At 39.5% G+C, this 18,248-nt stretch overlaps 1 protein-coding gene across 2 annotated transcripts in view; it reads left to right on the plus strand.

The window, feature by feature from the left end:
- The first annotated feature begins 3,943 nt into the window (after window positions 1-3,943).
- Window positions 3,944-18,248, plus strand: part of LOC121632520 (zinc transporter ZIP11-like) — a 210,756-nt gene continuing 196,451 nt past the window's right edge. For both annotated transcript variants that reach the window (XM_041974098.1, XM_041974097.1), the window contains exons 1-3: window positions 3,944-3,967; window positions 5,112-5,229; window positions 12,043-12,081. In XM_041974098.1, coding sequence (XP_041830032.1) covers window positions 5,122-5,229; window positions 12,043-12,081 — 147 coding nt within the window. In that variant the 5' untranslated portion in view covers window positions 3,944-3,967; window positions 5,112-5,121. The remainder of the gene's footprint in view (window positions 3,968-5,111; window positions 5,230-12,042; window positions 12,082-18,248) is intronic.

Below are 18,248 nucleotides of genomic sequence, written 5' to 3' on the forward strand. Positions count from 1 at the left end.
AATGGATACGTAAGGGACCCATCCAGCTCAGCGTCATTGTACTTGATGGGTACCTGATGGGTCGTGGTTGAGCGCCTTGCATGGGAGCTTCCGCCATCAGTGTGTGAACGTGTGTGTGAATGGGTGAATGGGAAGTAAATTGTAAAGCACTTTAGGTAAAAGCGCTATATAAATACAAACCATTTACCATTTATTTTCTGCTTCCTTTAATCTTTGTATGTTACTCTCAGTCACCTTTAGTTATGGTTTTCAGATTTCAAATAAACTTGACCCCATTGTACTGTACAGAGCAGCTTCAGGTCTGGGATGTTGGTGGGTGTCTTGTTGGTGGCCATGTTGACTTGAACAATCCAACAATCTCATTTGTTATTGTATTGTTCTTTAAACAGTTTTAAAGAATTCTGTACTTAGAGATTGTTGTTTTGCTATATGACCAACTTTCCCTCAATATTATATAATCCCTTTTTAACAGTTGTCCAAACATCTCATGTGGTGTATTAGTACAAATTAGAACTGAATGTTTGGTCAGTGATGGATTGCCATCACATCCACCACCTTGTTTCGCAGACCGGGAGTTTTGTCCTTTCCCCAATCATAAAGCATCACATTTAAATCCAGAAAGATCCATTTTATTGTCATCTAATCAGAAGTGTTGCTACGACAGACAGATGATCTGTCCAGGTCTTTTAAGCCCCTAAGATAACATATGTCAGTCCATCATAGAGCCACCAGAGGGACAAATGAGACAAGCACCCCACACTCTCTTATATTTTGAGTTTAGATTCAAACTCAGCTTAATATGCATGTTTTTAGACTGTAGAAAGAGGCCAGAGTACCCGAAGAAAACACACAAAAAGCCAGCTGTGATTCTACGAGGTGCCCGTGATAACTATCACACCACCATGCACCTCCTTCTAGCTCGGTAGCCACTGAAATATTCCTCCTGCCTTGTATCAATAGTTTAAGTGGTGGTTTAATGGGGTGGGGGATATTTTCATGTGATTGGCTGATTAACTATTTGTATTAACATGCAACTGATTCATGTACTGATAAGTATTTTTAAAAATGTTAAATAATACATATACTTACTTTTTTACTTTTAACACTTAAATAGTGGTTAATTAAAACAATGTTTAAACTTAAGTAAAAACATTAACAGAGAACTCGTGATTGTGATATATTACAGATTAGGTAGGTTTTTTTTTTTTTTTTTTTAACATCATTTCGGTGGAGGATTTGTATGCTTTTCCATCCCATTCTGCATGTGTGTGTGCTTGTTTGGACTTTGCGCTTTGCTTTGACAAGGACCAGATTTTGATGTTGTCACCAAAGGAATTTTTTCTTTCACAGTCATGGAAGTTTCCAGACATGGCGCCATCATTTATCTCACAGAGGGAATTCCTGGGCATCTTGACCTTTGATCTGCAGACTGATCAGACACATTTCAAACGTTCCTCCTTGTTCAGAATTTCCTGTTTCCCAAACCTGGAATATCCTGATCTTGCACCCTGATCCTGAGCTGCAAACACATCTGAGATGAATTACTTGAAGTTCAGTCATTGGTCTGGAAGTTTTATGTAACATACCCATCATACCAGCCGATCCAACACTTTGTTTAGGGTGTTGTGTTTTCTTTACAAAACAGCCAATGTGGGAATTAAGTTATGGGAATATTTAAAGAATTAAGTGTTCTGTTTCCACAGATAGCTGATTCACAGTGTTTTTTCCAGGAAAAGTTCTTCAGTCCTCTACTTCCAGGCACTGCCTCATTACCAACTTAAAGTTTAAAAAGGAAAAAAACAAAAAAGTATCCTGGATATCGGCAGCTGGAGAAAATTAAAGGAGTATTTTTATCTCTGTTTTCCACACAGGTTGTTACTAACAACAGCATTACCGTAGACATAGGAAGCACTGATATCAGACTGTTAATATATCTGAACGCATTATTATTATCACAACCTCTGATGAATTATGGTGACGTGTCAGCCATGACTCTCCACCCATACACTGTAATAAATTAGAAGTGTCTTCAATTTATAAACGAGAGTTGTTTGACTTTATGGGAAACTGTGTCCAAACCCCCATCTGGTGGAGTAACTAAATATTTATATATATTTACACAAACCCATGCCACTATGATTCAGGTGTTTGAACACAATCTCACTCTCACGTCCAACCTTGAAGCAGATGGGCTACAGCAGCAGAAGACCACACCAGGTTCCTCCTGTCAGCTAAGAACAGGAAACTGAGGCTACAATTCACACAGACTCACCAACACTGGACAATAGAAGATGGAGAAACGTTGCTGGTCTGATTAGTCTCCATTTCAGCTCCTCATTCAGATGCTAGGCTCAGAATCTGGTGAATCAGAATCCCTGAAACATGGATTCATCATGTATTGTTATTAACAGTTCAGGCTGGAGTTGGTCTAAAGGTGTCAAGGATTTTTTCTTGGCCCGCTTTGAGTCCCTTAATACCAGCGTGACCTGGTTTAACCACCATAGCCTACCTGAGTGTTGTTGCTGACCATGTCCATCCCTTTATTACCACAGAGTAGTTCCAATTCCAGCAGGATAATGCACCACAAAGTTCAGTCACAAAGCTCAGATCATCTCCAACTCCTTTCTTGAACATGACAGTGAGTTCACTGGATTCCAATGGCCTCCACAGCCACCAGGTCTATTCTACAGTCATTTAGCAGAAGCTTTTATCCAAAGCAACTTACATTTGAGAGTAAGAACAACACAAGCATGAATTCAAACAAGATGGGACGTCATAATTAAGTGATAGTCAGACTGCTTTGAGTCCAGTTGGACCCAGAAGCTGTCATGTAGTGCTAGAGGCAGTGCATATATATATATATATATATAGATATATTTTTTAAGTCAGTTTGTTTAAATACAATATCACGATTTCATCAACTTGGGCATAAGTGCATGATTTCATCACACAATATCATCTTGGGCATAAGTGCACACAGCTTCTTCAGTACTTGGTTGAGCCAAAGAGCTGGACAAATATTTCTAACTCATTCTGTTGCGTAAAATAGTTAAGCTACGTGTGGAAATGCTCCTTAAACAACTGAGTCTTTAGCTTGCTCTTAAAAGTGGATAAGGCCTCTGCGGATCGGATGGAGTTTGGTAGATTGTTCCACCACCAGGGGACAACAGAGGAGAAGAGTCTAGCTACTGATTTTGTGCCACGTTGTGGTGGGAGCACTAGGCGTCTTTCGCTGGCAGAGCGTAACTGTTGAGAGGGAGTGTAGCTCTGGATTAAGGAGTGAAGGTAGGGAGCTGTTTGGGTTATTGTTTTGTAAGCAGAGCTTTGAATTTGATGCGTGCTGCAACTGGAAGCCAGTGAAGAGCAATTAGCAGCGGAGTGACAGATCTCAGTCCAATAGAGCAGATCTGGGATGTGGTGAAACAGGAGATTCTCATCATAGATGCAGCTGACAAACCTGCAGCAACTGCGTAATGCTGTCATGTCAATATGGAGCAAAATCTTTGAGCTGAATGCTTCCAACACCCTGTTGAATCTATGATACCAAAAAAGGGTCTCACCTGGTACAAGCAATATGCAACTAATAAAGTCTCCTGTGAATGTACATGGACATCTTCAGCACTATGCATGTTTTATCATAACTGAGTTCTCCCCTGTACTGTTTTAATTATCCACCCTAGTATTAGATAAGCAAAAAATGACACAAAGCACAACACTGTAAAGCTATCTTTTCTATTTAAATAGAGCATATTAATCTGCTGCAAAAAATTTATTTTATTTTATTTTATTTTATTTTATTTTATTTTATTTTATTTTATTTTATTTGTGAGAACCTCTTTCCACTGCTCCTCTGACAAAAAGATTGACCAATGAGCTTTGAGTAGGGGCGGGGCTTCCAGTGTAATAGACACGTGTTCCGGGAAGTAGGAAGTAAATACACAGCAGTCACTGGAGCTACTGGGAGACAGTAAGTAGACCTAAAACTAAATGTTAATACCCATAATAACGCAAACTAAGGACAAATTCAATAGTGCCGAAGTAATTCTCATTGTTTCACGATAACGCAGGCAGCGTTTCATTTGAATTTGACAGTAAATAAAGACTCTTAAGAGCAGTAATTTAAAGTTTGTCGATTACAACTCATTTATCTCAGCTACCTGTACAACAGACATTAGTGGTTATCATTGTAGGTTCACGAAGGTGCTCTAAATTACAAATGAAACGGTTGGGCGTTAATGAGGTCATGTTAAGCTTTGTATGCAGCATTTATTTGATAGCAACGTAGGATTAAAACAGCTGTTAAACCATATATATAAGTGAAGTTGTCAGTAGATGTCATCAGACAAAATAAAAGCTGTTTTCTCAGCTACTGCTTCTTTGTGGTAATTATTCCCATTGCATGCTTTTTTTGAAGTCATTAAAGTGACTTGATGGTAACAGCAAATACATACAGTTACATACATATATGACAACGAGTTTGTTGTAGATAATTTGCTAATGTCATTCCCATTAAACTGTAATTAAGAGTTTTGATGGAAGCAGTGGCTCTTACTAAGCTCCCAGGCTTGATTTGGAGAGGAAGAGGGCTGTCTTGTCCTTAATGTTGGCAACCCCTTTCCCCTAGCAGAGCTGGGGTTGTAACAAATTAAGAAAATCATCCAGTATTCAAGGCAAACTGAATGTCTGTCTGATTCACACGTGTGTGTTTTTACAGTATTTTGTTGGATAACACTCGAACAATAGGCCAGCCCCTGTGGGTTTGGTGAAGTCCAGGATATTACAACCCAGAGCAAACAGGATTTAATGCTTATTTGCACCATCAGATGATAAAACAAACAAAGTGGGAGTGTGTCAGACAAGTAATGTAAAGGTTTAAGGACACATGTTGATTTAAGAGGAGTGCGTTTTAGTTCTTTTAATCCTGTTTTCCTTTTTGCACATGTTGGTCTTGATGATAGGCAGACATTAAAACACAGATAATTTACTTTAGTCTTGTTTGAGGACTTATAACTCACCTACCTTTCCCACTGTTCTTCTTGGAAGAATAAAAATAAGTTTTCTTTTTGCAAATTTTTCTTCTACAAAGTTATTTTCCTGTGCTATGTATTCAGGTCTGGCACCATGCTGGAAGGCTACAGCCCTGTGACCCAGGCCCTGCTGGGGACTCTGTTCACCTGGGGTCTGACGGCAGCTGGAGCCGCTTTGGTGTTCGTCTTCTCTAGTCGACAGGTACAGATGTTGCTCTTATGCTTAAGTAATCAGTTTATTCACTTTTTGGTGGGAACAACTTGGAAATAAGTCATTTGAAATTTGATACAGCCTCCATGAACATGTACTCGGAGCAAGTAGCAAGTAAGCCCATAGCTTACGTAAAGACTGTATCCAGAAGAATTACTGCGCCTAGCTCTGTCTAAAGGAAACTAAATCCCCCTGCCAGGATCTCAAAAGTTCCTTGTTTGGCATTTTATATTTCATCTGTATAATTCAAACAAAAACTGGAGTTTAGGAAAAAACAAGCAGAAGTTTTTCCATTAATTTGAGACTTCTACAACCCCTCAAGCTATTCCTTTTAATTTAACATGCTCAGTGTTCCAGCACAACTTCAGTGGGTTCATCTAAAAACAGAAATATCTGTTACCAAAGGAAACTTTTTAGAGATTTCTAACTTTTCCATTTTTCTTAAGTCTGGATCTAATTTTAAATGGGATTCAGTATTTTATTTAGTACAATCTCTAAAGACTTCTTTACAATAACAAAACAAATACAGGTTTACAGGGTGTTTTTGTTAGTTTATGTATGATAATGGTTGAGATAAAGAACTTTTGTCCATATCACTTCTTCCTTTAAGTCTGGCTGATGAAGGACGATGATCTGACAGATAAACCAGGACACTAGTGTTTGCTTTAAATGAGATCCAAAGTTCCTTTAAGGAGATGGATCAACCTTGAAGGGTTGATGAAGCACCTCACCAAGGATTTAATAATAGAGTGGCCAAACAAAAGTAATTTCTCACTCAAAGCAACACAAAACTTCTGGGAGTTAGACCAAAACTTCATTAAACAATGAAAAGCATAATTCTCTGATCTAATGACACAGACGTGATTTATTTGACCACGATTCCCAACAGCAAACCAAACATGGAGATTCACAGCATTAATAAAAGTTAATCTTAATTTTTTCTTTTTTTTTTTGGTAAAATACGGAAGTACCACTTCTTTTCTTTTAACGCTATAAAACAGTTTATACAATATCAAGTTGTAGTTGTATTGAATGGAAATGAGGAAAAGGGGCTCTTCAATAGTGCCTCGACAGTTTCTACTGATCCACATTAACCTCTGTTTTTTTTTGTATCTTGGATCATTGATGTGATGTGAACATGTGATCAGAAGACTTCAGCATCCTAGCCTGAGTAAAATTATGTGAACGTTCTTCTAGATGGGGTGAAGCTGGACCCTTTACTTCTTTAAAATCCTGCAACCCAAATAGTCCTGCAAAATAACAACTTTTCAGCCTCCTCTGTAGTAGGCAAATAAAACATGCCACTGATGCTCTGCTGCTTCATCTGTTCCTGCTGCTTCATCTGGCAGGCCTACATACATGTTTCTTGTAATATCGCAGCTGCATGAACTGTATGAGACAGTCCTGTTGTTGATGTCTGATACAGTTTTAAAAATTCAGTCCCCTGCTGATTCTTCTTACTTATCTTCATACAATATTTGCAAACTGAGTGTTGCAGAAGGGTTTCTGGTGAGAATCCTGCTAGATAAAAAAGTCTGCAGCGTCAAATGATGACCTCTTTTAATGTTTTATGCCTTGTAAGGAAGGCCAACATGCAGCTATGCTGTCTACATGAAGAAAAAGACTAAATAAACTTATGCAGAGCATCATTTATACAGACTGATAATGAGAATCAAGTCATTTGACCCAATCTGAAGGACGGAGTGCCATAAGAGCTCAGATATGGGAATTATATCTTCTATTATAGAAGACGGCTTTTATTTATATAGCACTTTTCATAGCAAAAAGCAGACACATAACATCAATTAAACATCTAATGCCTAAGAGCATTAAACGTTTTTTTTTTTTTTTTTAACTTGTCCAGTCCAGCATCATAGCAAGCAAAATGATAATCTGGTTGCTGTATCATGCTGAACAAATCTGCTCTGCCAAGGGGAGGCCTATGGGTAAGGCTCCTCTTGATAATCTGATTCATTTATTTATTTATTTACTTTGAATCACGGAATCTATGTAATCTTGCTGGACCTGACCGGAGGGGACAGAAAAAGATGGAAAATAGCAAAAAGAGCAAAAGGGAAAGAAGAAAGGAAACAAAAAGACCACAGACAGAAGGAAACGTCCCTTCAATCCACACCATCACCAGACAACAAACTGTTACACCTGTACATGAACACACCAGAAAATTTCCTACAACTTTTACAAAAAACAGAAACACACACACAAACAGAGCTGCTAGTCATTAAGAGTTTTTAAATAATAGCCAAATCAAAAAGACATATCTACGGAGGTCAGAGGCAGACCTTTTAGCCCAGAGACCCGGGCCCTCAGCAGCAGCCCCGGAGCACTAACCCAAGCTACCCCACCACGAAGACGACTCCAGCCTCACCCGAAGTACTGCAGAAGAGAGCCCCAGCCAGAGCCCCCCACGGTCTTGGGGCACAGGTCCCAGTGGGCCAAGATTGCCAGCCGCCGGCCCCACCAGGGACTGGCCACCCAGGGCAGCCCAAGCGAAGGGCCCAGGGCCCCAGGAGCCCAGAGGTGGCTGTCCCACCCCCCAAAGGCAGAGGGCCCGCACCATGCTTAGGAGGACCAGGCCCCCCCAGACAACCACCCGGCGTAGGCCAGCACACATCCCGATGTTCCAGCCGCACACCCTGGGAACCAGAGCGCCATTGACCCCCTCCCCCCACCTACTCCAATCTGCACCCCATATAACCCTACACACACGCACACCGCCCCTCGACCCAGCACCCACAGAGACAGCAGCCCACCTGCGGACCATACAGGGGCCGCAGCCAATGAGCCGCCACCGACCCCAGAAGGGACCCGCCCCCCCACATGCCTAACGGGGAATTAGAGGATGGGGACAGCGGCAGAGCCCAGACCCACGTCACACCACCCCCAGGCCCTCCCAGGTCCCCACCCACAAGTGCACGTAACCCCGCCCCAAACACACACATGCACACACCTATATCCTTGCACACTCCCGCTCATCCTAACACAACCTGCCTCCTCACCCCATTTTAAAAAACAGTAAAAGAACCTTAAAATCAAATTTAAAAAAAATATGGTAATTCAAAGTATTAAAAAAAAACATTGCATTTTGATTTGACACAGATAGATGTGGCCACCTGGGGTTGTTATGGTGATGATAACCACATGTTAACCGACAGACACACTCATCACACCGCATCATGCTCCCTCCTGGTTTTGCATATGGGATGACAATGAAATAAAAACAAAATAAAACAATGAGGGGCGTATTTTTATGTTGCACGAGTGCTTAGGGTCACCATATGAAGGCGAGCTACCATTCCTACAGTCAAACATGGTGATGGCAGCATCATTCGGTGGGTCTGAAATAGTACTGGGAAAATAGTCACGATGAATACAGAAAAATATCGAGCTAGGAAGATTTAGTTGTTTTTTTTTAACACCATCACATTTCTTTGTACCAATCATTTGCCACCTCACCGCATTTACTTCTACTTAGTATTCTAATTAGTAATGCGTTTGACGTTTGACACTTCCCACCTTGCCTCCACTCTGGTCCATGAATGCTCAGTTGAAGAGGCTGCTGGCTGTGCAGCTGTGGCTACCACCATCAATGTATGAATGTGGAATGAATGAATAATGGATTTAATGTAAACTGCTTTGGGTGTCTTAAAAAATGTTATATGAATCTAATCCTTATGACTGGTTTCATGTAGTGTTGTTTTAAAAAACAGAAAAACTATTAATTGCAACTTGAATTGGTACTGGGAGGTCTTAGTATAAGTAAGAAGTAAGACGTATTCTCTCAAAACAAGACACAAATAAAAAGACTTGTGAAAATGTTTAGCTTTACATCAAATATGAAATGTGACCACATGTCATGTCTTCTCTTTTTCCCAGATGTTGACACCTTGTGTTGTATTAGCTTCACTTCCTTAGAGTAGATAGAAAGTGTGCTTATATTATTACTTTTCTTGTTTTCATCATTTTCACTACAAAATGATTGTGATGATAGAAATTCATGACTGACGTATTACAATGTGATGAGAAAATAAAGATAACTTCATTAGCACACACTGAGCTTTTGTTTGTGATCAGAATGAGTGGGGAGATGTAGTTGTTAATCATAACTTAACAACAGTGTAGAAAATAACATGATACTGGACCTGGTGATGGAGGACAAATAGTGAACTATGAAACAAAACAACTAAAAGACTGAATCAATAATAGATTCTGCACTGAAACAGTTTCTCTGGTATGGAGCAATTATTTACATCAGGTCTCTGCCGATGTCTTCTTTTTTCATTTATTGTTTCAGACAGTTAACTGAATCCCTGGTTCCCTCTGTCTTTGACAAGAGGAGAGAAAATAATGTTAAATCCAAAGCTGTGATAAATTAGCTTTAACAACACACAAGACTTTCAGGTAGCACTTTATGCTTCAGAGGTAAATGACCTGGAACTCCCTCAGCTCCCTGAAATTATGGGGATGATGGATGTGAAGCAGGGTGGTGTTGATCAGCACACCCTGCAGAGAGGTTAACTTTCTGTGTTTTATCATTGATTTTAAAAAAAACCTACATATTTAATGCAGTAGAAGCCACATGCACAAACTTCGGTTAATGGCTAGCAAAGATGGCTAGATAGCTAGTTAATGTTAGTGCTAGCATGTAAACTGAAGCTCCAAAGTCTGTTTTCAATCTCCAGCTTCATGGATACGGTATTGATTTTTTTTGTGTGTGTGTGTGTATTTCATTCCTTAACATCAGTGACATTTTGTCTTAGTTCAACAGAAACTGGTACAAATGAAATGTAAGAGCAAAAAAGAAAAAACAGGCTGAAAAAAAGAGAAAATCTTGTATATGTGAGTGTGGAATTGTATTAACTAAGGCTGCAAAAATAACTCGTTAATGGCGGTAACTAATTTATGTAATTATTTGCTTTAATATTTTGAATGCAATTAACGCACCCATAGCATAACAAGCCCAATACATCCGTCATTTCTTCATTATGACAGCAGGGCATGGAGGCAAGATGGAAAAGATGAGCCTGATGAGAACAACACATATGTTATGTTACTCCCCAGTGGGGGATGATGGTGTTTTAATACCCACACTTTTTGCCTTGAGAAGGTTCTACACCAGGGACGGCATGGCTCAGTGGGTAGAGTGGTTGTCTTGTAGCCTGAGGGTTACCAGTTCGACCCTCGGCCTGTCGAGCTCATGTTGAAGTGTGCCTGAGCAAGACACGGAACCCCAAATTGCTCCTGATGGGTTGTGGTTGAACGCCTTGCATGGCAGCTTCTGCCATCAGAGTGTGAATGGGTGAATGTGATGTAAACGCTTTGGGTATCATTCCAGGTACTGTAAAGCGCTATATAAATACAGACCATTTACCACCCTACTTTTTATTTTTCTTTTGTCTGAGTTGTGCACAAACGTGGCTGGTCTAGTGGCTCTCTGGTCTACTCTGTGTCTGCTCCTCCTCTCCGTCTCCTGTTGTTCTGTGAATCATGATGGCTGACTGTGATCAGCTGATCGGCTTTTCTGTCGCAAGTACCATCTCTCCTCTAGTGTTTGTTTATGGTTCAGGTGAGACAGAGGAATCTAGCGGTCCATGATTCATACTAGCACATATTTACTCCAAAGTATTGTTTTTGACAGGACCCTTCTCAAACACAGTAGCTGACAGGTGGTAGAAAGGATTTATACTTCAGCTATGCAGGGGCGGGTCTAGAAACATTTTGAAAGGGGGCCAGGCAGGAGCCCTGGCCAAGAAAAGGGGGGCACAATTGAGACCTTTGTGTTTTTAGCTAGATTTATCAAAGTTTCTTAATCAGTATCAACTGTTTAACTTCAATTGTCAATATCTGGTGGTTTTATGTCAGATAACATCACCATCCATCCATCCACCCATCCATCCATCCCTCCCTCCCAGTTACTTTTATCTGAACAGTGCTGTATCAATAAAGTTTGATTTAATTTTTTATTAGATTTATTTTAATAATTCTTTTCTTTGTTCATAGGTTTAAAAAACTTAGGGTTAAAATCTGAGCAGCCATTAATTGGAAATAAACACAGTTATACATAAAAAAGAAAGATTTCTGTTTTAGACTGTCCAACTTTTTCATTAGAAGATTTAGTAGATTTTACATCCTGCAGAAGACTGATTCAGATGGAAGGTGCTGTCCCTAAACACAGTTGCTCACAGTTTATCAGACATTTCCATCAATGATGGAAAAACAAGACAAATATGACATTTCCGTTAGTTTTGCTCACAGGTTTTCATACAAATGAATGAGGACGATTATGCAGATATGATCAAGAATAGCTCAGATAATTACAGCTACATGATTAGTTGATAATTGTGATGGGCCTGTATTTGTATAACCTGTTTTTGCTTTGCAACTGTTGACTAATGAGGGGAGAAAAAGTCCAGTTTGAGAAGAGTTTAAAACTTGAAATGGTGTGAAAAGTCTCTGTATCACTGATGAATTAATGAGCTTCTCTATGAAAGCAGCACATAAAGACAGCTTGTGGTATTTGTGTCTTCAGTGACCTCTCTTTCTGAGGGATTTCTTCAGACTGTGCTACAGCACTTCACATGAAACCCATCTCCTGACTGCGGTTTTTTTGCTAGCAGGTTGCACATTTTTAGCTTCACCCTTGCCTCTTATGACAGTTTGTAATTTTTACCAGTTAAGTCGACAAAAAAAGGGGTCAACCCAATGTTTGCTCTTCTGCTATCTGGTTTTCAGGATATTGATTTCACTGACCTGTACACATTCTCTTTTCTTGTCTGCCCTTTACAGAAGCGCATCTTGGATGGAAGCTTAGGCTTTGCAGCTGGGGTGAGTTAGATTTTTTTTTATCTTAACTGTGAACTCACTCACACAAAGCGCAGGTAGGCGGATGCTGCAGTTGGATGCTGCTTTGGATGTTGCACTCCAGGTTCAAATGAAGGTCTGATGCTTCCAAATACCAGAATTCTTTTTATTAAATTTGAGAAAAAAAACTTTCTCTTGGAGCAGAACTCACCTTATTATGATGTATTATCCTCCAACTTGAAACAGATCCCCTGTCTGACTTTTGGAATTACAGTTTTTAAAAACTCCTGCACAGGAATCAGAACCAATATTTTTAAAGTGTCTCATAGTGGGAAATCATTGGTAATCTAAACTGGTACAGAAGTTTCGCATAACAGAATGATGACTAAAAATGAATAAAAAATGGAATCACTTATTAGCTTTTTAAACTCTTGAGATTTAGGGAAATTTCAGATCTGCCTAAACTCAGTTAAAGTTCTTTGTGGAGGACAAACGTGTAAAGATGAGCTCAGAAGTTTCCATTCATCATTTCCACTCACATCAGATCCACTTTTCCCCTCATTTCCTTTTATTTAAACAATTCCTATTATTGGGGGTCATTAACTCTACTTGATTTGAAGACAATGAAATGTTAATAATTGGTTCAGTCACACATAGTTAATGTTAAAATGTCAATGTTTTTGTTCTTGCTATGCTATGAGCTAAAAACATCTCTTTTTTTGTAAGAACTCCCATTTAAAAACAGTAGAAACTGTTAGATCAATTATTTCTAAAATGTTTTTATTATTTGGTCAAAGTATATATTATTCATTTTGTCTCTGTGTGCTTATTTATAATACAGTCACATAAAACTTCTCTGCACTGTAAAAAATTTAAGTTCTTGTTAAAGACGTTGCTCTACCTCAAAGTTTTTTTAACCCATTAAAACGAGAGAAGTGGGCTTCTATTTCAAGTGTGATGCTTTAATATCACAGCCAAACAGTAATAAGATCAATAAATGACTGATAAAAAAAGGCACACAGCTACTCTGTGTTGAAGCTTTACAAATAGAGGTTTATTCGTGCTGACTTCTTCAGAGATCAGATAAGCCTTGGATGATGTTAGCAGCCTGAAAATCAAACTGCTATTGTGCATAAATAAGAGCAACAGTCTCTATGTGTTCCGGTTGAGACTCTCAGCTGTTCTCCCCTTATCAAAATAATAAAAGCATCTTTCCTGTCTCTATGTGAAGACTTTTTCACTACCCCTTAGATCAGAGGAACAGCTATTAACACTTTTTTCCTCCAGCCAGGTTTAAAAAACATGACCTAAAGGGAACTGAAAGTGTATTCATACACAACTCTTCCTGGCATAGATTCAGCAAGGTGTTAGTAACGCTCCTGCCATGAACTCTGCATCCGCTACGCATATCCTTAATCCTGGTGGAACTTACCTGAGATTCCTCCTGCTGGTCCAGAGCATGTTGATAATTACAGGCTCAGATAATTGAGGTGATAAGACTAATGCCAAGTGATGAGATCCTGCACATGTTTGAGAGTGAAGCTGGCAGGAAAGATCTAATCTCAGCTCTCACCCCCACCATCGCTATTTTAGTCTAACAGCTAATCAATCGCTTCCCCGGCTTTGCTGCTGCTGTTTTACATTCTAATAAACAGGAACAGTTTAGACATTTCTGCCAAGCATATGCTGGATTTCCTCCCTAGTTTCTGAGTTGCACATCTTACTGACATGTATTTTTCATTAAGTTAGCCACTCAGCACAACTACTCTGAATTATAGATGGAAACACGCAGAGCAGTGTCTTGTTGATGCTCTTCCTTACATATTATTATATCTGTTTCTTGCCCTGATCATCTTGTTAATAGTCTTATACAATTAGCCTCAGGTTTCCTAAGATAATAAACTCACAGAAGTTTTCTGTGTTTTTTAAAAACTTGGCTGTAATAGAAATTTCAGTAAATGAAAGTAACGTTCTGGATAAGAAATAAAAGAATGCATTTGTTAGCTGTAGTGTTGTAGTTTTGTCCAGCTTCTTGCACCAAGAAGAGTGATGGCTGTTCCATTTAGCTTTTATATTGAACAAATCCAGCCATTCAGCCGGATCAGTAGGGTGTTGAGTGGAGATGGAAAAAGGTTGGAGGAAGATCAGTTTGCCCTTTATGGAATTTAAAAAGAATAATGTCCTTTCTAGCTACGGATTGCTTTTTGCCTGCAGATAGAGTGAAAGAAGGTCAAAGATATGGAAGTCAGTTAAAAGTAGGGATGTTACTGAGCCACTTCTTCAAGGCTGAATAATGCATGAAACAATTTCTTCTTTGACTTCTTTTTTAATGGTACAAAGGGATTAAATTCACACACACATCATTACACAATTCAGAATGCCAGGACTTTGCTTTGGCTTCAAATGAATGAAGAAAACAGAGGAAAGGTGGGTTTTTCCATTCTTTTTCTTACTGATGCTAAATATTATACACTCACAATTCACTTTATCAGCTCCACCTTACTAGTACCGGGTAGGACCCCGTTTTTCCTTTTTAACTGCCTTAATTATTCATGGCATGGATTCAACAAAGTGTTGGAAACATTCCTCAGAGATTTTTCTCCATATTGACGTGACAGCATCACACAGTTGCTGCAGATTGTCGGCTGCATCCACGATGAGAATCTCCCATTCCACCACATCCCACAGGCGCTCCCATGGATCAGGGGAGTGGTGACCTAGTGGCTGGAGAGGTGCCCCAACGTCTCCCTGGGCCAGAATCTGGCCTGGCAGCCCAGTACTCATAGTTACACTAATAGTGACACTATTCATAACAGAGTTAAAAAACAGAAAAGAGATGCTTTGTGACTTGGTCCTGCTGGAAGATGGTGGATACACTGTGGACAAGGTCAGCAACAATAGTCAGGTGTTTAAACCATACCACGTTGGTACTTAAACGTGTGAAGAAAATTTCCAGCAGCAGCCTGAACAGCTGATACAACTCAGTATGGATGATTTGTTCGTGTGTAGACCAAATTCTCACTTTAAATGTGGAGCTGAAATGGAGACTCATCAGACCAGCAATGTTTCTCCATCTTCTATTGTCCAGTGTTGGTACATGTGTGTGAATTGTAGCCTCAGTTTCCTGCTCTTAGCTGACAGGAGGCACCCGGTGTGGTCTTCTGCTGCCCTGTTAGCCCATCTGCTTCAAGGTTAGATGTGTTCAGAGATGCTGTTCTGCAGACCTTAGTTGGAACCAGTGCTTATTGGACTTCCCGTTGCACCCACCCATGCCACTTTCAAAGTTCCTCAAATCCTCTTTCTTCTTTTTCTGATTCTCAGTTTGAACTTAAACAAGCCATCTGAACCACGTCTACATGACTAAATGTGTTTGGCTAATTAGATATTTGTGTTATTAAGCAATCAGATAGATCTACCTAATAAACTGGTCAGTGAGTTTGTGTTAAATGCACCTCTACATACCTTTGAATGTCAAACCCACTTCAGGTAACCCTTGTGAGGTAGAGGAGAACCTGTGTCCACATTCTGTTTTAAGTGGGCTGCTCCTGCATCGTGCTGTGAATAACGATGGGCTTCACTTCTAGATGTGATGTAACAGATTGTTTTTCTTCTGCTGCAGGCAAAGGTTTCTTCCAACACAATGGAACACTCAAATTTAAAAAAAAAAAAGCTTAATTTTTATTATTGGATTAAGAATGGCCTTCGAGTTGGGAAATGATTACAGTTTGTACTTTGAGCCAGCTGTGGTTTGATCAAAGTTATTGAAATTCATATTTCAGTATTCAAGAGTTTGACATCCACACGTTCTTACTCTGACTACTCATCACCGGGTGGGATAAAGCCTTAAGCCAAATGGTGTTGAAACGTGAAAATCAATAACAGTCTTCACACAATAACTTAGTGAATTTACACATTTATTCATCACTTGTTCCTTGATGCTTACATTTTAAAAGTTAATTTGCTGTCCTGCCAAACATCAACCAAAATGTAAATAATGTTTCAATATATTTGCATTTGAAGTTTATAAGGCATAAAAATAGGAAGTTGGAAGTTAACAATACATATTTGTAGAAAATAATAGTATAAGTCAGATGTTTAGACTGCTAATTCCTTTCATTTTGACTTTAATTTCACTCCAGACAGTTTTAACCCATCATATTTCACGTTTTCTTGTTCGTTTCGTGTAACTTTTTATTTTAATTTAATTTGTTTATCATGAAGATTTATTTTTGTTAAACATAAAGACAATGTTGCAATCAACCAGGACGAAGACTTTAGCTTTGGCTAACTTGTTGGGCAAAAAAACCCAAAAAACAAAACACAAAATAAGTTTGAAATGGAAAGCAAATAAAGACAGGACCTAAAGGAAAAGGTATTAATTCCTGCAAAGCTTGCTTAAAGCAGCCTTTCCCAAAGAGGGGGTTGTGACCGGATTCAGGTTTTACACAAAATGAATCACTTCAGTCTTTAATTTACTTCAATAAGCCTATGTAAACTTTATTATCAATGGGTTGTTTGTGTTTAACCTATTGTCCTCATTTGTGGAAGACCCAGGGAGGGAAAGAGGTACTCTGTCAGCTTCTAATGTGGCTGAATTTTGCACCCCGTTACCAGGTTTGCCAGCCGATGACCCATCACAACGCTAAATGGGCTGATTAGGGGAAGGCCGAGCTACACTAGACAGCTAAATGTACCCATTTATGACAGTGAAACACTATAAAACAGTAGACGTCTGTTTGCAAAGCTGTGTGCATCAACACTGCAAAGTGGCTTAGACTGCAGATCCCCAAGCTGTTCAATAAAGCCATTAAAAAAAAAAAAAAAAAAAAAAAAAAGGATTGTGTTTCTGATGTGAACTGATCCTGAAATTCGGTGCTTTTTGTCTGCTTTGCAGCTTTGATCTGAAGTCAGCGCTCCAGCACAGCTGCCGGTGTTGTGCCAGGGAGGCGGGGGGCAAGCAGTGTTGTGCTTACAAGCCGCTGGAGCTTTGCATGGCTTCATGTGCTTGCTGACCTGGGAGAAAAAGCTAGAATATGTACGTCGTTGTAGACATACAAAGTCAAGTATCCCATGATGACAAAGCGTATGTGCCAGGGATCGTCCCTGCAGAGCTTCAACCCTATTTAACCTTTGTCTGTTAGAAATTTTCCTCCCTTTCTTGTGCTTATTCTACTTTTATAATTGATATGATGCTTCTTCCTTCTCTTCTTTTTCTTGTATTTTTTATTGCCTTGTCCCTGTCACATTTTTTAAAAATGAATTGTAGGTTTTAAAATTCAAAAGTGCATGTCCAGTGTATTAGCAAATGAAATGGGTTCAATCTGTCTGCATTGTCAAAGGATAGGATCAGCTTAGCCGGGCTCAGATCAGCTACTGCTGTGTGTCATACTTTTTACATCTTGTGATTCAGATGCCATCATGTTGTCATGCTTTTCAGCTGATGTTCTCCCAACTCACATACCCTGAATCCAACACAGACACGCAGATTTGGATACAGATGGACACAAACCCACAACATACAGCCTTTGTCACAATCACGTCATGCTTTTCCAGAACACAGCATCTCTCAGCTGTGATTCTTGAAGGATTATAATTTATAATCATATACGTAATTATATAACGTCTTTTCTTCATCCTTCCATACAGCTGTGCTTCTGTTGGCCTGCTGTTTACCCAACAATGCTGCTTACTCTTGGACAGGAGCGTTGGAGAAAGCTGTTCGCAGCCAGTGACGTTAATGGGCAACATTTAAGCCAAATCCAAGTCTTTAAGTCAGCAACCGGAACATTTTCAATAAGTGTTTTTTTCTATTTGAGGCTCAGTTGGTACTGAACACAACATCCTGGCAAATTCAGCTGACTCTCGTTTGGTGGGTTGATAGACTAATAATTTTCATTGGCTATAAGATTTCACTGCTGTGTAAGAACGTCACACCACCTGCTGCAATGGAACAAGCTGTTGCCAGTGAACATAACATTGGCCAGTGTCTACAAGTTGTAAACACTGTGACCAGAATTGGTTGGAGACATGGCACCGTGGGTGTTCCCCATCCTCGCATGTGATAGCAGGAGTAGCCATAAAAAGGATTCTATTTTTCTAAGATAGTAATATTATGTAAGATTTAGTACCTACAGTAAATTCTTTCCATGAAATGTGGTTAAAAATCAATGTTTATAGTCTGTTGGTCTGAG

The sequence above is a fragment of the Melanotaenia boesemani genome, chromosome 21 (genome assembly GCF_017639745.1).
Source record: "Melanotaenia boesemani isolate fMelBoe1 chromosome 21, fMelBoe1.pri, whole genome shotgun sequence".
Taxonomy (NCBI): Eukaryota; Metazoa; Chordata; class Actinopteri; order Atheriniformes; family Melanotaeniidae; genus Melanotaenia; species Melanotaenia boesemani.